Here is a 22,553-nt window from a genome sequence, read left to right on the forward strand (position 1 = left end):
TCACGGTGGTATTAATAACGCTTCCAGGAAAATCTTTTCAACAATTTATGTCCACACTGTAACAAGATATTTTAAATGATACCGGTTTAACTTCAGAGGGTATTCTCACAGGTGTCACCAAAAGCCTTAGAGAAGCCAAGACATGACTCAAAGGCATGATTATCAAGCCAGAAAAAAGAAATTGAGTTAATGCTTATGGCATATTCTTGCTGATCTTGTTTATTCACTTGCTGTTTTTTAGATAACTCAGAACTACTGAAAGGATGTCTTCTTGCTTTTCTTCAGAAGCTGAACTCATTAGTCAGATACTGTTAAATTAATGAAAGATAGGCTCCCTCCCCTCTACTAGAAATAAAAAAAAATCAGCCCACAACGCCATCCATCCATCCATCTGTCCATCCACCAGACTCTATAGCATTTATCTGTAAGGGTATTATTTATTTACCAGGACAAAAGGACAAATTTTGCATTTTGTCCTATTCAACCTTTAACACCCACCCCTTCACATTTATTCTCAGCTTTATATTTGTTCATGCAGCCAAATATTTTTCTTTGTCTCCACTTTAAAGAAGTTGGGGTTGTTCAGCATGGAGAAGAGAAGGCTCCAGGGAACAGCCTTTCAGTACTTTATGGGGGCTTCTAAGAAAGATGGAGACAGGCTTTTTCATAAAGTCTGTTACAATAGGACAAGAAGTAATGTTTTTAAACTGAAAGAGTGTAGATTTACACTAGCTATAAGAAAGAATTTTTTTACACCGAGGGTGGTGAAACACTGGAACGGGTTGCCCAGAGAAGTGGTTGATGCCCCATCCCTGGAAACATTCAAGGTCAGGTTGGAGAGCGCTCTGAGAAATATAATCTAGTTGAAGATGTCCTTGTTTATTGCAGGAGAAGTTGGAGTAGATGACCTTTAAAGGTCCCTTCCAACCCAAACTGTTCTATGATTCTATGATATATGTTTTTAAATACTTAATCAAAGGAAGGCTATTTATGAAGTCATAGCTCTACATGATCTATTGAAGTATAGTTGTGGATGCTTACAGGAATTTAATTGAAAGAGCTACCAGAATATTTAGGAAGGCCAAGGCCTCACTTGGACTGATAAAACTGAGGTCAGTCCTTTATAAAAGGGAAAAGAGCTATGACAAAAAAAGATAATAAATCAACATGTAAGCATTTGCACAAAAGATTATGTACAGATAACATTAGAAACCTGTTAGGTAAACATTGCATAAATCACTAAAAGGTAGGAAAAAAAGTGGAGTTAGTAGATAACATGCAATTTAAAAGCAATAATGAACAAAATGCTGAAAAAATGTATTAAGCAGCTCAGAAATCTATTACAATATAACTGTCATAAATTTTAAGTTTCATGAATTATAAAAAAAACTATTAAAAATTTACAAAATTAGTATCAGAATAAGCAGATTTTCCATAAAAATAATCACACATATGTATTTCAGTGAGATATTTTTTTCTTCTACAAAAGGAGAATCAACTTGCTAAAAGCTGAGCACAGCATGCTCACCTATTTGGCTTTAACCTGAAGATCAAATATTTAATTTTTTAAGTGAGGAAACTTAAAAAATACTGAGAAAGGTTCACTGCAAAAAGTAAAAAATTTAAAAAAAGAATTCAACTGATTGACCATAAAAATATACATATGAAGCGTCTTATTTTGTAGACAGTATATAATAATTTCTCATAACTCTACAGAGAAAACTGGTCTTCAGAAGTACTGAAAGCACGTGGAGAAATAATATATACACGGTCCCCAAGGTGAAAGAGGACTACAGGATCCATGAATCAGTGGATTCTCCAACACATAAAAGTCTTATCACAGAAAAATTGTAAACATTTTTCTTAATTGGGATCTCAATCATCTTTGGTATAACAGACTCCTAGGGAATCTCTGATGACACATTCTATATCCAACTTAAATAAAAGGGAAAAGAAACATTTTGTATATACATTAAAACATTTTGCATATAAAGTATACATCATTAAAAAATGCAGTATACACATATGATCACAGTTTAGAGTGGATCTTTTCTTTTAATAAAATGCTTCTGGCCTATAAATATGAAATCTTAATTGTTCTGGCCAAAGATCCACTTCTGAAAGGGGTCTGATGGATTACAGGATGTCAAACTCGGATGCTCTCCATTTCCTGTAAGGCACATATGTAGAGCTGCATTGTACAGAGTTTGATCCTAAAGTGGATAAAAAAAGAAAAAAAGAAAAAAAGAAAAAAGTGAACAAACAATGGGCATGCTATTTCCCCCGACCCTTTGTGGTTTTTTCCCCAATTTCATTATTGTTAAAAAGAGTAAGGCCATACTGGCAGTGCAGAGGCAGAGGGGCTAGCAAACAAATGCAAGTAGTCTGCAGTGCCAACTTATTTTGTTAGGAATCCAGCTGGATGCCCAGACACACACACACTAAAGTATCAACTGTTTTCATAAGTGACATTTCTAATACAGATTTAAAATAGTGAAATCATCAAGTTTTGGTCTGGTAACTCAAAATCTGAAATTATCTACATTTTGCTCCCAGAAATAAACTATTTTGGCTCCAGTTTTATTTTGTTGTGTTTTCTCTTTAACTGGATATCAAAAAATAACTTATATAAAAGATCACTGATAAGATGCTGATTCACTGCACAATCTAATTACCTTTTGATGCAGCCATTGCTCTTCTCCAACGGCAAAGGTTTTCTGCCCTTTGTAGCTACATTCACGAAGATGCACAGGTCCTTTCGAAGCACGCAGGCAAAGCTCCTTCTGAATGTTATGTCGAATTTCATGGTTTGCAGAATATTCAAAGTACTATTTAAATAATTTTTTAAATGTCAGTAAATAAATACAAACAAGAGTATTAAACTAAATTAAACCTTAGATATTCCAATACACAAATAGATTTCTTTTGTTAGTCAACAATTTGAGACACAGAATTATTTGATTTTTAGCACACATACTTTAAAAGTGTTTACCAAACTAAAAGCATTTTTTAATACTAATGCAATGGAATATATTGCAAATATAAATTGCATATGGCACCTGGTGCATATTTAGTTAGTATGCAAGATCTCATTGCTTGCTCCTCCAGGAATCATAAATAATTCAAGGAGATAAACTGAGAAGAAGAGATAGCTGCATGGATAACTTACATTTTGGCATTTTTTAACTTTAAAAAATTGTATTCTATTTTTGTTGCTGGATTCTGTTTTTTTTAGAGCAACCAAAATCAAAAATCTGTCATACGGAACAATACTGATTGCCATAAATCAGCTTTTGTTGCTTGATCTAAACAATAAATGCTAACAATAGGATGCTGTTACGTTCTCTTGTGAGACAACCATTAGAAAAATAATATAAACAGGTAGCTTGTGAGTGAATTTTACCATTATTTCCTGACAGGAGAGTACTCTTAAAGCTCAGGAATCCCAGGTTATAATTCAGATTTTAACAGGCATTTAATTCTAACAGTTACAGACACAGCTGTCCTTTTATACCTCTCATCCTACCCTGCCACCCTGGTCTCTTCATTTTCTCCCTCATTAAACAGCAGAGTTCCTATCATTACATCCCATTACCACTGTTTCTTGGCTCCGTATGTCAGCCGCCTTCACCATATCTTTCCTTTGACAATTAAGACCAGGCTCACTTTGCTCCCTGTGGCTTTCAACTATCTGTCCAATTGGTCAGCTTCCTCACTGCCTTGGCATCAACGGGAATAGCACTGAGGACAAACAGGCATCTCGCTCTGAAGTCTCTGCGCCCAACACTACTCCTGGAAACCAGCACTGATAGGAGCGACCTGTTTAGCCACTTAGCTCTCAGACATAATACTAGACTCTAACTCTGTTATAATCTGTTCTGATTTAGCTTTTGAACTCCAAAATCTCTGCAAGTCCTGAAAATACAACTTGAAAGCTATGTCTAAAACTTCATTAATTTTGGATATTGAGATGCTATTGCGATAGACATATTTTCAGCCCCAGAATATTCTAAAAAGATAGAATGATGAACAACTGAAGTACAAATCTGAGAACTAGTTCTCTCTTCCACTCTCTTTTCCTATCTCAAACATATGGACAAAAGACACAGCATGGAAAATTGCAGCCGGCATTGCTAAGGTCTGGTAAAGAACATACTAGAACTGAAAACACAGTAATGTAAAGAGAAGGGTTAAGTAAGCAAATATGCGTAACTCTCAAGCATTAAAATTCTCTGAAGGCTGGCATTTAAAGGGATTCAGACTGTTATTTTATGGCAGAAGGAAAAACATAAAACACAGCACTTGGAAAGCATAGAATTTTAGTACAGTCCAAGATAACTTAGAAAGAGAGGTGACAGCAGACCTCTTAATACAACATCTTGGTACGGTGTTACTGCATTAATAACTGTGACAATGCAAACAGGCTAATAAAGTATTAATCCACAACAGAAGAAAACCAAAAGTTCAATACTGCAATAACCTAACGTAACAGGTGAGTTGTTAAACCTCCCACAAAAATTTATCAGAAAAACATCAACTAGGATCACGTGTCTGAGCTTTCACAGGGCCACCAATGCATGGCTTTTAAGATTGAAGATTTTATTTTAAAAGATAAAAATTAGAACCATTTTCTAACAAAAACTTTTAAACTTTTGTTGACCTTTAGTTATTAAGGATCTACAGTTAATAAACTTTATTCCTTAAATAACTCTTTAAGCCAACAACGAAGTGATCATTTCTGGGCAGGGAAGGAGATATTTGTTTTATTAGTATTACAGTAGTGCCTGAAGGATTCTATATCTGACATCTATTGCAAGTCATACTGTACAAGAAACAGAGCACCATTACTGCGTCCAAGATCTATGCATCAAAGAAAGCTTTTCTTGGACACATTTAATCACATTATTCATCTGCATTAGCCAGTACAGGATAGACCACTTTGATTCATTTGCATTAGCCAGTACAGGATAGACCACTTTGACCTCACACTATGAGGCTGCAAGCATGATAGAGAAGGTGGCTCAGGCCTGGCCACTTGGTCTCCCATTGGCTGGATTCCCACCAACATCTTCCTTGACAGTGCGAGTCCTGGTGGCAGAGAAAGAAGCAATAGGAGGAAGCATAAGGAAAGGAAGAATTAAGAAAACAACACTTACAAGAAAGTAGTAAGGGTAGGTTTTGCATGGAAAGGAGAGATCGAGTGAAGCAGTTCAGTTGTGTTAAAAATCTGAATCTGTATGCTGAACATAAAATGGTAGAAGCAGGACACAACATGAAGAGCAGTATGACGTTTTCCTTGAACAATATATATAGGAATTAGCTCAAAAGGAAAAAAAAGAAAAGAGAAAAATTACATATTAAAAATGAGTCAATTTCTCTAAAATAAATGAAAAGCTTTAACATGGTAAAGTTACAGCTGAACAGATCATAAAAATCAGGTATTGAATATTTTACCTGATTTCCTCCAAGTCCATGACAAGAATACATAATCAATGGTTTGCCACCATGGTTATTTTCACCAGCATCCAGACACATGCGGTTACCTATGTTTTTTAACTAAAGAAGAGGTGTTATCAGAAACAAAAATAAAAACAAAGAAGCTCAGTGGGGATGACAAAAAGTTAAACTGTCTCACTAGCATAGAAAACTAACCTTTGGCTTAACAATAATCACAGCTGTTAGTTAATTTTTCACTTTCTGCTATGCTCAAATCTGAAAATCCTAGTCTCTCAGAGTTATTTTTTTCTAACCAAAAGCCTAGTAACTATGTTATGGTTGACTACAGCCTCTCTGTGAGTTATCAGGCTACTGGTATACAAGGTTACTGTTACTCAAATTACTATTTGAACAGATACACATAAAATATTTAAAATTGGAGGAAGGGAAAGTGCCAAACATAGCTTTCACATTCCCCTCAAGCTAAGAGTTACCAGTTGTTTAATATTTTGTTGTTTTTAGCAATGCAACGTCTAGCAAGTTATTTGGCAGAGGAAATGCAATGGTCTTCAAAAAAAATTGTGTATAAACACACATTTTCCTCATCCTAAACCTAATTCTGAGAAGCAAACAGCTGTCCAGTTTTCCTTGTCAACATAAATGAAAAATTCTTTCAGACTTCTTACTATATAAGGCAAAATTTGCCTTGACCATTCATGAAATCCCTAACCACGAGCTTAGTACTTTTGTATCATTTTAACTGTGACAGGCAGATTGTTGCTTATTTTAGCAGCTTGCAAGATTCCATTAAGCAAGGCTACTGTTAGCTATTAAGAAGCTTTGCTTAAATTTCATATCACCATTGACAAAGCTATAAAATATTCAAATAGCTAAGTATGCAGAAGAGATTCTTTGTCCTGAGTAGTGACAGAAAACCCTTTAGCTATTAATGATACCCAAAATGTAAATGCTCTGGCTAAGGTAGCACAAAAGATTAGCAAACTTCCCAGATGATGGAAAATTATAGAAAATAATTAAACTTACATATCCAGAAAATAAAGGATTCAGGTCTGGGACATATGCTTCTGGATAAATATTATTGAGATACCAGGTAAAATTTTTACACTGCAGACGCTGCCTTAAATCAAGTCTTTTTGAGATGTCTCCAAATGTTTTCTGTTAGAGGAAAGGAAATAAGGAAGGATGAAAAAGAAATATACCAAACATCACTAATATCAAATTTCTACATATAAATCTATGATATTCTGTACTGTAGCATTAAACAAGTTTTAAGCTTCGTTTGTTGATTTTATTTTTTTTAATACCATACTACTACAAGTACCGCTGTTTGGTTTTTTTTGCCACAATAACACCACTGAGACCCTGCCTTCAGCATTTCAAAGCACGTGCAAGAAAAATACATTGCAACATGAAAAGAATAGAAGTAGTCTTAGTCCCCAGAGGGCTTTAACGGTGCCATGAAGTGGGAAAGTACAAACAAGACCATATTGATGACAGCTATAAAGCTAACTGATCTCACTAAAAAGAGTGAGCTGAAATAATTAATTGGATTAATTAAATAATTAGCGTAATAGTCAGTACAATGCAGAATCTCCCACACAAAATTCAGCTGTCTAGCTGCTAAGCATGCTCAGGAAATCTAACGCTACTAGTGATAAAATGTTCACAAAACTGTATCATATAAAGGGAGAAAAAATAGCTTCTTGAAGAAAACTCTAGATTCCAGCTGGTGAAAGACCAAAGTTCCAGAAAACTAACAAAAATAAATAAACCAACACCAAAACACATTGAATTTAACTTAAGTTTTTAAGCAGATAGAGACAGGATGAATATCTATCATTGAAAAAGTTTTATTCTGCAGCTAAAGAACAATAAAACCTGCTCTTTAAGTAAAAATAATGAGACTAATGAGACACTGTGTTTCTTACTCCAAGTTAGTTTGCATTTTTTGTGCTCAGTAGCTTTTCGCATGTGTTTCTGCTGGCTGTTTGGTGCAAACCCAGGATTTCAGAGAATGTATGAAAAAATCCTACCAATCAAAAAACCCCACAATACAAAACATTATCACCACCCAAACATTTAAGTTTCTCATGTTTGCTGGGGCTACAGCATTAAGCAAACTAAACTCTGTCTTTTCATTGAAATATCTAGAAGCCTTACATACTTTGTCAATAAATAACTTTTGCTCACCAAAACTTTCAACGCAGCAAGCGTGATTTCTAATACCACCACCACCACCTACTTGTTTCACAATTTTTGCTGCCTCTGTGTTTCTTCGGTAAAATATTTCTTTATATTCATCCATCCAGACTTCTGCAAGGCGGACTTGATTACGTGTGATCACTTGAGTACCTTTTGGGAAAGTATGGGGACTCTTGCTGCGAAAGACATGGCCAACAACAGAGCAAGGCATGATCTCCAACTGTCCACCACATTGCCATACCTAATAATAACATTTTTTATGTAAGTGTGCTGCAATTAGAATTAGGGGGTGGAAAAAAATTCAGTAACATTATTGTTCACCAGAAAAAAAAACAACCAAACCACTAACAAGAGTGCACATATCAGGCATACCATAAGTGAATTTCCTAATCAGGTAAACCCTGGAAATGTACATTTCAGCTACCAACCCTAAATACATTTGAAAAAAAAATAAAAAAATCAGTTCAGTGAGCATGTTTGTTGTTTACTTCATAGGTCAGTAGTAATTCCTTTCCCATGTCCTAATTGGCTGATTCAGCACAGAAGTCAAGATATAATACTAATTTGTCCTTAAAAATCCTGTACAGTGTCAGTATAGAGACCACAGCTAATTAAGTATCTAAACTTACTCTGAAAGACATTTCTATATTTTCACCTCCCCATATTTCCATTTCTTCATCATAGCTTCCAATATGTTCAAAGTAGTCTTTTGATATTGAGAAGAGACCTCCAGCAAAAGTAGGTGTTCTGCAAAAAGAGAAATTTACTGTGGAAGACAGGATCCAAATAGGTAAAGTTTTTAAAATATAGATGCAAAAACATAGCTAACTGTTCTAGGAAGATTCCACACATTTGTCAGTGTTTCACTACATTGATATGTTTTCCTGCCATAGATAATACTTCAAGCAATTAAATCTGCCCACACTGAGTCTCATTTGACAGTTTTATTGTCATTTATTAACAACTGGTTTAGACTAGTGACTGCTGGTATAATAGACAACATCAGGAAAAATAACATATTTTCCACATATGGAGGATATCAAGCAAAGTTATTACTCCTCCAGACCAGTAACCTGTCTGAGGCCAAAGCATATACTATTATCAAATGCACCACTGAAATAGTCTAGCATTTTTGTGCTGTGAACCTTTGTTGTCATCCTTTCAACGATGATGAATGAAGAGCACGAGCTGTGGTACTGTCTCTGAAAAGAACTGTTTATAATCTTCCTTTTCCCCTCCCCCCGATTGAAAAAAAATATATAGGAACTGCGTTTTATGTTCCTAGTGTATGTTGAAAAAAGGTAATGCAGAGCAATTACTGTCTTATGGAGGCTATATTTTTAATGAAAGCTTTAAAATTTACAATGTAGTTTTAAAGTATTACAAAAACTATCTAAGATGCTAAGACTTCTGATCATACTTATCTAAAGAACTAGTTAATTTACAAACCGTTATTTATGAAAAAACCACCACAAAACCTGAAGGATTTGAGATATTATTTGAATTATGTTTACCTAATTGGATAGGTTTCATCTTTTCTTCTTTTATTTTCATGTTTAGGAAGAGACTCCCATCCAAATGACAAACTCCAATCAAAATTTCCTCTGTTGTGGTTATGCCCATAAGGAGATGGTTTACTGAACTCAAAAGTATTGAGATCTATAGAAGCAATATCAGGGCTTACAACAGCGACAGGGTTCTCAGCTATTCTTGCCAATAATGGCTCTAACCAGCCATAAAAGCATTCACCTATAGAGAAAACAGGAAGAATCACTGAATTTTTACTTGGTTATAAAGTAGTACACAGGGAATATTTTAACATGCCCACAGCAAGCCCATATGCACTGCTTTTAAATAGCATTGCTACTTATGCTTTTAATAGTATAAAATAGCAATAAAAAAGATAATAAATTGTTAACATTCATAGTTCACAAAAAAAATCTGCAACTTTAAATCAAAGACAACAGCATTATAAACCAGGCATGACATAGTTACAGGTTACACTTACAATGAGCATCCAGAAAGGTAAGGGTCTCTCCTGTTGCTACTGAAGCTCCCAACAACCGTGCTGTGATTAGACCTTTTCTTTCCTTTTGACGGACTACTTTAACTATTTGAAATTGTTTCACATATTCATCTAGTTTATCATGCAAGTACTCTAGAAAGAGAAATAAATTTCAGCATAGTCAGTGTATATACATGTCACTGCCTAAAATTTGACATTACTAAACTAACAGGCTAAACAATTCACACTAACCCCGGGAATGACCTCAACATCAAAGCTGTAAACAATTCTTGACTGTTGAACGCTATTTTTAGTGGTTGAGTTTTGTTGGGTATGGGGATGCAGGAAGAGGTGACTGGCAGAGAACAGGGGATGGAACACTACAAATATTCTAAAAGAGAAAGGACATGTGCTAGTACACCTTTTCTGTGGTATTAGCAGTTTGAATATAAATTCAAAATCCTTTTTCAGAGCAAATAGATCGCATGCCTACTTACTCAAGTTATTTGCAGAAGCTGCAAAATTTTCCCTTAATGACAGCAGATGTTACATACAGTTTTCAAAGGCTACAATATTTACAACAGCAACAGAAGGTATATAAAAAATTCTTTAAATGTGCGAAATTTGAGAACCAACCCCACATCCCTCATTAAACATCCCACATCATCTTCCTTCTTCTGCCCATCCTTAGCATTACACTGTACTACCGAACATACTTCACATCGGAGCGTGTCAATATACCAAATACAGACTTGCAACAAGTATAAATACATTAATGTAAGCATGTAACTATAGACATGTTCATGCTAAGCATATAAAGTTTTTTTGAACTTGCATTTGTAATCACATTTAGTACACATTCAATTATTTTCAGTCAGCTTGAGTACCACAGATTATTTTTCCGTAAAATAATTTTACTTTCTAGGAAAGACATTTCCTTTCATATTAATGAAATTAATTTGCATAGAGACAATCACTATGATAAAATGCAAATTGGTACAAGCATTAGCCTATTTATTCTTGGATACTTTGTTCTATAAACTGTAATAGGTTTGAAGCACAAATTACAGAGCTATTTGTCATGCAAGCAGTTATGCAATTTAAGCAGCACTAGAATTAGAATAATCAGAAATGGGGTTTAAAAACCTTTTAGAGAACAAGAATGTCATATTTGAGCACCTTATGAAAAAAATACAGGGCAGAACTGTTTTATATTTTCAAGAAAAATAAAGAACAACCCCAGTTAGAATACCATTATACATGTTAATGGTGGTAAAGAGATATCCTCTTTTAACCAATGTATCTGTAATCCTAACACGTCTTTAAAAAAAATTAAAATCAAGAGAAAATAGAAAGTCTTCTTACCGTCTACACTGGCATCATCCACCAAAATAATCTCCTTTAGCAGTATGGCAGGAGACGTATACATCACACTGTGAACAGTTCTGAGCAGAGTAGACCATGCTTCATTATGAAAAACTATTATAATACTTGTAGTTGGCAATGGCGGGCAACGCTTAAACTTTTGTTCAATACACCTATAGATTAAAAAGTGTCAGATGTTACAAAACGGACAAAAAGTTTTGACTCAAAAGAAGGTCTATTCTTTCTAGTACAAAGCTTTGTAAGTATGGACATTAAATATTTCAGCTTCTCCGCTTTCTATCCCAGTTTTGGAGTGCAAAGGCAGGTGGTCCAAATGGAGAAGCTGTACTAGATTATATATACTAAAACATATGCTATAACATATATATATCTAAAATATATTTTTTAAAAATGTGGTGAATAAGAATTTCACTTGAAAAACTGACTCAGCTCTGCTTCTGCCTCACAAACATTTGAGTACATTTCATATAGCACCCAGGTGCTATACCAGAAAAAAAAATGTTATTATACTGAAAGCAGCAGATACTGAGCTGCAAAATCAGACTTTACTGTTGAAATACAAAAATACAAAGAAGATGGTTTACTAGAATAATGCAGAGTTTGTGAGGAAATAGAACAGGTCTAATTCAGAACTTCACAATTTTGTATTTGAACAGATAACAGGGCAGCATATCCCATTTAGGGGAAGCAATTTTAAAACCACAGTTTTTCAAGATCAATGTATTCTGAACAGAACTTTAAATGTAATTGCAAGTCAAGATGACAAGGCAACACATATTCGTAAGTTGCACACTTAGTGTTTATTGCCTGTCAGCTTTAGAGACTGGAAGACTCCATGGGGTAATTATCACAGCCTCACAAAACACACAGGCAAAACCCCACCACTTATGCTCTAGCAAAGGTTATTGTGAGCTGCACCACACATAATGTGATATTCATACTACCAACATCAGTATGGTTAGTCACTTGTGATACAGATAGCGGAGAACATATAATCTGACACTAACAGACATTGCTCATAAGCAAACTCCCCTCTACCAGACCCCTACAGTCTTTATTAATAAAATTTCTCAATAATGCAAGACTGATGATATGTTCCATTGCCTTGTTCAACAGTTTACAATTCCTAATTAATTAAATTATGCTAGTGGCTTTATTAACACTGAACACTAAAAAAAAAAAAAAAGAAAAATGGTGGGAGGGCACATGGCTTTTAAATAGAAAAAAGTTTAAACCACATTTTCATTTCTCTTCTAAGTAAAACTTAACAGGCTTCCAAAAAGTCACTCAGAAATTGTAGCTTAAAGGCAAAAGCAGAAAACCTTATTTAAATATGAATATTTTGAATTCTAAACCATGAAAGAAGTGAGCCTTTCTAAACATTCTTGGCTTTGGCACTGTGAATCATTACGTACAGTCAATCATTATGTATAGCTAGGAGACTTTCCTAAACTATCACCTAATGCTGAACTCAAATCACTTTGCAGTCTGCATTTCTGACAAGTTTTTCCACTATCAGGACAGAAACATTTCAACATACTCAGGAGGTCGAGTATCTGGTCCAAGATCTCGGTGTAAAGAAATCCTATCACTTGCAAATGCATTAAAACAGTGTTTTTCCTCTCCACGTTGCTTTTCTTTCTGTTCTTCTGAACTTAAGTTAATGGTTTTAAATGCTTTACCAGAAGCTCCAGGAGCATTAGGATCTTGAAGGGGTCGATCTAGAAAGGGTTTTAATTCCACAGCAGTATAGTGTCCTGGCAAACAGCGTCTCTCTCCAGGAATCTTAGTTTGCCTAACAGGTGCTTTTATCTGCATTTTTGGCTTTGCACCTTTTATATTGTTCATAGCATTTAACACAAGACCTAATACATGACTTTTCTTTCTAACAACTGGCTCAATCCCTGCTTCATCTTTAAAATCTTGAACACCCACTTCTCTTTGTAATAAAAATAAAAATACCAGGAAGACAAACACAATAATGCTAAACTTCCAAAGTTTCCAGTGAAAAAATAATTTCTTGAATACTTTAGGTGTTTTTGTCAAAGCCATCTTAGGTTTAAAAATTTATCACAAGACAAAATTTTCTGTGAACGATGCTCTTCAAATACGTCACTGCATTTCTTCAAATTATAACACCTGTAAATTAAAACAGAAAAGTGTAAATTCAGACAGCTAGCATATTCAACAATGTAAAACCACAAGAAATTAATAGGCAGGAATTAATTCACAACTCCCAGCTGTCAGTCTGTGTCCATCACTTGAAGATAGGTCAAACCTATCTATAAGATACCAAACATGCACTTTGCTTGGGTTTGTTTTCGTTTTAAATGCACTTCAAATAAAAGAACAAGAAAATAGGCATACCACCAGGAATAAAACACTATTTCTACACAATACCACTACTTCACATTAACCTTCTTGCAAGTCTTGAAAATTAAGTTGTTTAAAATTAGAGGAAAGTGTTGTTTTAAGTCTTCTAAAAACAGGGAGTTTAGTTCAATGATGAGATAGAAGGAAAACAGATGGAATCAATACACTAAGTTCAAGTTGTATGTAAGAAAGATCCACATAAGAAGTGAACTATAAAGACAGGAAGGACTTCTCAATCACTTTATTTCAACAATTAGGAAAATTCCAATTTTTTTTTTTAAATTCCATTTCAAGATTAGACTTAAGTAATCAGACTCCAAGTGAGAAATTTTTAGATTAATCTAGTTATCTAGTATACTTGTTCAATGCAGGTGTAATACATGTCATTTGGAGTAAGTTTATTTAGCCTGAGGATCCAGTAATCATTCTGTATATTTTTTCATTCACTTGTGCTGCATTTTCTGGCATGTGCTGCTGCAACTCATCAAGACAACATGTCAAAGAGATCTCTTCTTTCAGGAACTCTGCCACTATTTTTTCCACAGACAAGCAATTATTCAGAGGCTTTCAAAGATGGGGAACTATGAAAAACATTTGAGGACTTCCAGAATCCAAGTGATTTGAATTAAATTCTCTCTGCAAAATTGGCAGTTTACAAGAAGGTGAAAAATAGCAACCAACATGAATTCAAAACACAGCTTTATTTTTGTGCATGTATGTGAACTGAGAAAAGAAATAAGCAGCACCTAAATAAAAGCCACAGCTAATTCCCACTTGCTAACTGCTGACCACAGAATTGCAAAACTCTACTTATTTCATCCTTTGAAATACAAATAGATTCTGCATTTCTTAATTGGAATAAAATATACCCGAGAAAAGATATAACTTACAGAAAACAGAAAAAAAAACGTGACCTGGTTTCCTTCAAGAATTTGCAGGATAAGTTAAGCATCCAGACTTGTTCACATTAGAGAATATTTCAAAGCTTATGTCAGCTTTTTAAAATAAGCTCATACGTTCAAACTACGGAAGTTTTACCATAGAGCTATTGTTATAAGAACGCAGGGGGGAAGCTCATTACATCACTCCCATATAGATACTAAAATATACCACAAACATCCTTCACGAGGCCCACTAAATTTCAAGAAAACTGATAAAAAAATCCAGTCCACTTCTATTGTGCACATTATTTTCCCATTTTTCTTTAGTGTTGAAAAATTTTCACTACAATACCAATACTTACATGCTGCAAGACTAAGAATAAAAACTTTCTTTCCCAGTGAAAGGATTGCAACCAATTTACCAAACTGCCAGGGTAAAAAAAATGCCTTGTTTTCTCACAGTGTCTGGTGGGTTGATCGTGGCTGGCTGCCAGACTCCCACCCAGCCACTCTCATTCCTCCTCCTCAACATGACAGCCGGGAGAAAATAAGATGGAAAAGCACATGGGTCAAGATAAAGACAGCGTGATCACTTACTGATTACTGTAGCAGGAAAAACAGACTTGAAGATGATTAATTTAATTTATTGCCAATTAAAAAATAGAGTAGGATGGTGAGAAGCAAAGACAAAACCCCAGGCTCAACTTTATTCCTTCATCCCAACTCTCTACTTCCTTTCTCCCAAGTGGTGTAGAGGGGACAGCGAATGAGAGCTGTGGTCAGCTTGTAACACTTAATCTCTGCCGCTCCTTCCTCTTCACACTTATCCCCTGCTCCAACATGGGTCCTCTCTGCAGAGTACAGTACTTCAGCAAAAACTGCTCAAGCATGGGTCATCCACAGGTCGCAGTTTCTGCCAGGTTCTTGCTCCTGCACAGTCTCTCCATGTGCTTCAGCTTCCTTCAGGCCATATTTACCTGCTCCAGCATGGAGTCCTGCCCAGGCTGCAGTGTGGATATCTGCTCCAGTGTACTGCAGAGAAATACCTTCTTCACTGTGGTCTTCTCCATGGGCTGCAGTGGGATAATCTGCTTCACTATTGCCTTCTCCACAGGCTGCAGGTGAATACCTGCTCTGGTGGCTTTCTCCCCTCCTTCTTCACTGGCCTCGATGCCTGCAGGGTTGTTTCCCATTTTTCTCACTCCTCTCTCTCACAGCTGCTGTGCAGCATTTTTTACCCTTTCATACATGTGTTATCAGAGAAGCACCACCTGCTACACTGGGTGGCACAGCTTTGGCCAGCAGCGGGCCTGTTTTAGAGCTGGCTGGAACCAGCTGTGTCCAGCACAGGGGCAGACCCTGGCCTCTTCTCACAGAACCCACCGCTGTAGCCATCTCTGCCTCCCAACCTTGCCACGTAAATGCAATACGCTATGTAAAACACCAAGCATATGTACTGATCAGCACCGCACAAGAAGACTGTAACTTGTAAATCCATTGCCAAATCCGCAAGGGCTCTACCTGAGTCTACAGCCTCTGCAACCTGCTAACCAGAAATGGTTTCGTAACGCCGTAAAAAAGAAAACCACATTACTGTTTCTCAATGCAGCATGCACAAACACACATGATAATTAGTAAATCTTAAAGCTTAGGAATCAGTAAGTAATATAAATAGGTTTTCCTCAAATAGAAGAAAGAAAACTTTTTTTTTTTTTTTGAGGTACTTAATACTTTAAGAGAGGTCTGGCAACTTCTTTATCTCACATGCAGTCCTTACGCATAGCCAATCAGGCAAACACTTGGGGAGGGGGTCATTAGCCCTGGTTGATTTGTTTCCAAACCTTGCTGCCCTCAAATTTCCTTTGTAGCATTTAACAAGCAACAATGTTTTCCAACTTCCCCTAGGCCCCTTTCTCTTGGTACAGAGACTTAAATGCATCTATGACAAGAGAAAGGCTTAGACAATGGTGTAAGATAGGTCATGACAAGAGAGGTTAAAGTTAATCCTATATAGAATGTTTTACACTGAAATCATGCTTAAATTTGAGAACTTAATCAATATAGAGTCAAGTATTTACAACTATCTCTTTTTATGAGCTGGAACGAGACTACTCAAAAAGGGTAGAAAAATTATGTGGTATGGCTACATATTTGTTATCTACCTTAGCACCAGAGAAATCTTTTAACTGACTTAACAATTAGAGAGTTAAAATTGCAGTTGCCAGATTTCCATCTTCAGCATTTCAATTAACACAGTAATATTTACCTATGCTAAGCTCACTACATCATAATTTTTTTATTCTAGTTTCATGTGTACTGCATGAACTTTGGCTTCAGTGTCTCCAGCAACAAAAAAAAAAAAAAAAGAAAAAAGAAAAAAAGAAATGGACTAGAATATACCAAATATTTCTTCCATAGATTTTTAGCACATTCTTCAGACTTTTGCTGCTGTTGGCTTTGATGCTGACACACCAACCTGTTCTTCAGAAAACATCAAAAGTACTTACAAACATTTTACTACAAACTAAAATTAAAATACTGCACAAACTGAGCATATAAAAATCTTCACTCATAAGAATACTCATGATCAACACAATATTCAAGATATCTGTAAATCAAAATAACCGAAACCGAAAATCCATCCAGAATATTTCTTGCGTTGCTTGTATTTTGCATACAACTATCTTCAGACAAATAAATCATTAAAGACTATATAATAAGCAGACCCAATGAGCAAAGAAGAACACAGAGCCATTCATTTAGCATTTGGTTTCCTAACTTAATTCACTTCTATATGCGTACACTTTGACTTCTCTTTAACAACGTATTTCCTTGTATTAGATACATCTGTCTTGGGTGCTCAGGTTGAACTAGGTATGTTGCTGTGGCACACAGGTGAAACGTGTCTGTCCCCAGAAAGGAAAAGACAGCACACCTGAGTTAATCAGGTTGCACAAGCAGAGCAACACAATTTAACCCCTTCAACATGGATTAGTACACTCCAGCAGCACACATTGCAGCATGCTGTACACAGAAATATGTGCAAGTGATGTTTCTTTTTTAAAAGAAAGGACCAAGTGATAGCCTTGGGATAGTATGTGCAGCAGAAATGGACAAGCATGGGTTCATTTGCCACAAACATACAGCAAACTCTTTGATGGAGACAAATGCTGAGTGTAGTTTTTTTGACAAAATGCCTTATAGGGCTATTGCTTACAAAAGAGAAGAGCTCTTTATCACATAAAATAGTAGCAGTTTCCAGAACACAGACTACATTGTACAAAGAACTTTTGTCGTGAAAGCTGTATCTTCCTTAGGGTTTTTAGCAGGATAATTTTCTAGTCAGAAATACAATCTTTATTCCCCACAAATGCCTCACATTTTTATGGCATAGCAATGTCAGTAAGCACTGACCAAACTACTGTTCCATCCTCCAGGACATGCTCAAGAAATATGTGGCATGATTAAACTCCCTGAGGTGACTGGTTAGTTAAGTGTTTAATCTTCTATTCATTAGTGTTATTTTCACTAATAGTAGTCCGGATTCTTGCAGCACTTTGAAATAATTACCCCTAAACATCAGAAGTTGGATTTTAGGATATGGTTTTGTTTTTAAGAAGAAAATAACCAGAAAACTAATATGTACTACAAAAGCCTTCTAAGAAGTGCCAAAAAGCAGCTGCCACATTACTTCAAACCACATCACTTGGGCAGCGTGTGAATTCAATACACAGTCTATGTTACATTATGCCACCCACTAACTCTGATGTCAGACTGTCTGCAAAAACTCTGGCTTACAAGAAAGCCTCTCTGCAGTAGCCAACACGTAGACAACTCTGACTTTTTGTTAGCTTGGTCTGAACAACACTGTAGACAACCATTTTTTAAAAAAACAACATTAAATATCAAGATAATGCAAATCAGCAGAAATTCTTTCACACCATGCCAGTAGGAGAAATTTCTTGAGGTGAGCATGAACACTATACTTGATCCCAGTTTTTCCAATAAAACTTTTAAAATTGACTTTTCTTTTATCTGAATGATAAATATGGTTCTAATGTTTCCTGAGAATGTTGCTTATATAACATAAAAAACCCCAACTAAATAAATTTAAAAAAACTTTAAAAATAATTAAAATGAGCAAAATAGGAAAAAAATAACCTTAAGAACTATTCTAATCACAACAATTTTACTACACAACTTTGCTTGACCCATAATCTAATTTCTTCTGTAACTCCAGAATCACAGTCTCATTAAAAAGCCTGTCTATTTTTTCTTATTATCTAAGTATACAGTCCCTTCATCAAGACCTTAATGTTACCTTAATCAGAAAGCAGGTGTGTGTATAAATACACTTAACAAATTCTTTAGGGAAAAAAAAAGACCTGACAGTCATGATCAATTGTTCTTACCACACTAGAAAGTCTGCCAAAGATATATAATTACATACATTGGGATACTTTACCTATAAGAAATGCTACTTTCACCACTGCTAAAATTCTAGACGGGTCTTTTTTTTTTCTTTGCATGAATACCAATGTAGATGTTACTAAAACGTTAGCTACTGAAATAATCATTTTGGTAAATGATATTCTAGTCTTCTACCACCATGGAAATTGAGATTTTCCTAACAGAAAAATAAAATAGGTAATTGAACAAAACCATATCCACTTCTTAGAAGCGCATCCCAGAAGAACATCTACTTTCATTGCCACCTCTTGTGACAGACAAGAAATGTCCAACTTGTGGTGAACTTTTCATACAGGTTTAGCTGAATATGGAATACGAAGGCTCTCCACACAATCAAGAATATTCAAAAGCACTAAGGAACCTGGGAAAAATGAAAACAGTTGCTTAAGTTTACCAAACTATGCTACTGTTTGGTAGCATAGGGGTTTTTTGTTTGTTTGTTTTTTGTTGTTGTTTTGTTGTTACTGTTTTCAAGAATGTTAGCACTTGGCTTTAAAAAAGGAACAATTTATAAAACGAAATACACAGAAGTTAAAGATTAAGGCTTTACATGAAAAGGAGAAACAGAATCAGCTTCTACCTCTATATTTGCAAATATTTGCCTCTACCTGGCCAGCTTCTACCTCTATATTTGCAAAAAAAGACACTAGCCTATCTGTTCCACTGAGAATTCCTACTGAATACACTCCTAGATAGGACACACAAACTTAAAAGAAATAGAGATTCACAAACTCCAGATACTGTTCCTCTGGGTGCACTCTTTGAAGCTCAGTCAGTGGAAATGTGGCTCTACTCCTCAAAAATGAAAGTTTTAAGAGGAACACTGAATGTATTCAGTTCCTGAATCTTAGTTTTAGAAACATAAAGGGCATAGAGTACTCTAGCAAAGACTGGATGTAATCTGTTCCAGTGAGTATTACAGAAAAATCAGAAGCTATAACTGGATGATAACACAATAGGCTGAAAAAATTCAGACCAGCAGCAGCCCAGAACACTTAGACAGAACACAACTTTCAAACTATTTTCTTCAGTAGTTTGAGACTAAAAAAATAAATAAAAAAACCACCCCACCCTCCTTCTGTGTATTCTATTAGAAGTGCTTCAATACCTCTTTCAATATGTACCCTGCTACTATTTTTCTACAGCAAAGCACTGTACATGATAGGCACAGATAGATAGCACTCTGTGACAGTAGATACTATATTAGAAGTATACAGTAACCATATAATATAAACAATATTTATGCCTTATTTTTACAGTCTTGGGACTATAAACATGCACTGAAGTCAACTTAAATTTAAATTTCACTCAACTCTGCAGCTTCCTTTTTCCTTGGCCAGATTGGTTTGGGCCTCTGTTAAAATCATTTTAGACTGTCCCTAAAAATGCCATGATGACAAGGAAGCACCATAGCAGCTCTAAAGTGCTGTTTTAACTTAAAAGGATTAGTGTCCGATTTTCACTTAAGTGCCAAAAAATAATCTCTGATTGCAGCAATGCTTCTAAGATAACAAAAGCATCTGAGTATTAAGTGCAGGGTTTAAAATCACAGTTTTACACCCCAATTGGCCTTAAAATTTTTCATTGTTTAAATGATGAGCGTAAAGCAAAGCATATCTCCTCATGCATTTTTTTGTGACTTACTGAAGTTTATTGGATCAGTCACTGCTAAACTACACTTTATCAGAATCTCCCAAAGACTTCTGTCTTTGCTTTCCTCCTCTCTCACCTGATTGGTTCTTTTTCAGCTACATTTCACTGCTGAATAATCTCACCTAACAACAAATAGTCATTTGATCATAGAATTTAATTACTAAGTTACTGTCACTAGTTTTGCGACATGATTTCTCTGTTTGTAAGCAGACCTATTTCCTATGGCACGTGGTATCAGCAAATTTTAGGAAAAATCAGGCAGTAGTAAGGTAGACAGCAAGTGACTAAAATCGTGCTTTACGCAAGTGGACAAAATATAGCACTTCATGGTCTAGAAACCTGAGGTGCTTTAAAATTTTCTAGAGGATAAGCACAGAAATGAGCAGATAAGGAGGAGAAACTCATCAGGTGCTGGCAAGCACCTGATCAGCAATTCATATTATGAACACGATTCTCTACATTGATTCCAAAGAATGGGGAAGCCCTGCACTAGATATCAACTCTCAGAACAGACACGCCAGACAACAAATTTATGCAAAGCAAAAAGGAATGTCTCAAAGCAATGCAGACTGTCACCTAGAACCACAGGCTTTGGGGAGATGTCACAGAGAGGGCACTTATATCTTGTTCCTATTTTGACAGAAGTCAAGATATCCAGGCTGCTGCCAGTATTACCCCAGCCAAAAAAAGGGGCAAAGTTAAATGGCAATAGTAGTTATGAGGAAAACTGGTCTTCTGCTCCTTCCCACAGTGGAACAAAAATAGTAATTTGGGCTCTCTGTAACTAACTTAATTTTTACTTTACTATGTTACTGAGGAGCCTTGAGACCATACTAGAAGATGCCAAACTGGGCCACTGAGCAAACCTAGCTAAAAAAAGAAACCAAAAACCTTAAGCTGGCTGCTGTCTCAGTCTTGAACTCTGTTGCTCAGTTCAGCAGCATGACACTAGCTTTAGTCGAGACTGAATAGATCAATATAATTTATAATTTTTTAAACAAAAGACGTTTTTTAACAGAAGACTAACACATAAAACATTACTGAGATACATACATAAAATTCATATTTCCAATAAGTTATTTTTCATTTAACCAATAAAAACTTTTATTAATAAATACATCATTGCACAAGCATATTTTACACAAAGTTAAAAAAAAAAAATAAATCCATGACACTAAGATTATCTGTGTTATAATTAACTTTTCCTGTCATTTCTCCAGAGCCAATAAAATATTCCCAAGCACCGTCACCTGCTGTCTAGAAGTAAGACTAACAAACTGCTGAAGAGACAATCTAGTGACTGAAAAGCAGTTCATACACGGTGAAACACCCCGGCGAAGGCAGCCGCTGGCACAGCGGGACCACCACCACCCCGCTGTTACCGATCGGCGCGGCACCGCGGACAAACCCTGGGGCGCGGTAAGTACGTGGCAAGAGACACCTCCCTCAGTCAATACTTTTGGTTTGGACAGTGCATCCGGCTGGTGGCCAGCGCTTCCCGGAGACCCGTTGGCCCAGCTGCCAGGCAGCAGCAGCGCCCTTCTCCGCAAGCCGGAGCTCCTCGCCCCGTGTCACGTTTGCCCAGAGCGGGGCACGCAGGGCTGGGCTGCCCCCGGCCCCCTGCGAGGCCCCTGTGGGGCTGGCTGCCTTGGTGGGGTTTGAGGGGGGCGCAGTGCGTGTGGGGGCTGCCCGAGGGGGTCTCTGAGGGGGATCCCCGGGCAGGCTCCGGTCCCACGTCCACCCCACGACCGTTCCCTCGTGTCAGGACTCCCGTCCTGCCCGTTGTGCCCCGCTCCGGGCTCACCCGGACGGGCGGCGGTGAACGGAGGAGGAGCGGCGCCGCGCGGGGGGCTCCCGAGACCAGCGGGGTCCCCCCCTCTCCCGGCGGTCCCCACACTCACCTCGTCTAGCGGTAGGAAGGCGATGGCGCTGCCCGCACGACCGGCAGAAGGCACAGGGAGAACCGGGCACCGCTCCCGCCCCGGCCGGGAGGCCGCCCACGGCGCCGGGAGGCTGAAGCCGGGCGGGCTGCTCTGCGGCTTCCGCTCAGCGGCCTCCAGGTGCGCGCGGGGCCGGGGGCAGGGAGAGGGCCCTGCGCCTGCGCGCGGCCCCGCCCGCACCTGGCG

General features: G+C 36.9%; 1 protein-coding gene across 1 annotated transcript; it reads right to left on the reverse strand.

Moving 5' to 3' along the window:
- Nucleotides 1-421: 421 nt before the first annotated feature.
- Nucleotides 422-22,463, reverse strand: GALNT3 (polypeptide N-acetylgalactosaminyltransferase 3). The gene is made up of 11 exons (XM_014954267.1): nucleotides 22,329-22,463; nucleotides 12,591-13,189; nucleotides 11,030-11,202; nucleotides 9,668-9,817; nucleotides 9,174-9,408; nucleotides 8,289-8,406; nucleotides 7,700-7,900; nucleotides 6,481-6,612; nucleotides 5,455-5,556; nucleotides 2,676-2,828; nucleotides 422-2,213 (listed from the first exon to the last, which is right to left on the reverse strand). Exons 2-11 carry the CDS (start codon nucleotides 13,100-13,102, stop codon nucleotides 2,091-2,093), a joined length of 1,899 nt encoding a protein of 632 aa, XP_014809753.1. The 5' UTR covers nucleotides 13,103-13,189; nucleotides 22,329-22,463; the 3' UTR covers nucleotides 422-2,090.
- Between the last annotated feature and the right edge of the window lie 90 nt (nucleotides 22,464-22,553).

The sequence above is a fragment of the Calidris pugnax genome, unplaced genomic scaffold (assembly GCF_001431845.1).
Source record: "Calidris pugnax isolate Ruff unplaced genomic scaffold, ASM143184v1 scaffold103, whole genome shotgun sequence".
Taxonomy (NCBI): domain Eukaryota; kingdom Metazoa; phylum Chordata; class Aves; order Charadriiformes; family Scolopacidae; genus Calidris; species Calidris pugnax.

Excerpts from the sequence above, each read along its gene's own strand:
- GALNT3 (XM_014954267.1), bottom strand. The coding sequence starts at position 13,102 with ATGGCTTTGACAAAAACACCTAAAGTATTCAAGAAATTATTTTTTCAC. Across the intron at positions 9,409-9,667 it reads TACCTTTCTGGATGCTCATT|GTGAATGCTTTTATGGCTGG; the intron begins GTAAGTGTAACC and ends TTTTCTCTATAG. Across the intron at positions 7,901-8,288 it reads ATATAGAAATGTCTTTCAGA|GTATGGCAATGTGGTGGACA; the intron begins GTAAGTTTAGAT and ends TGTTATTATTAG.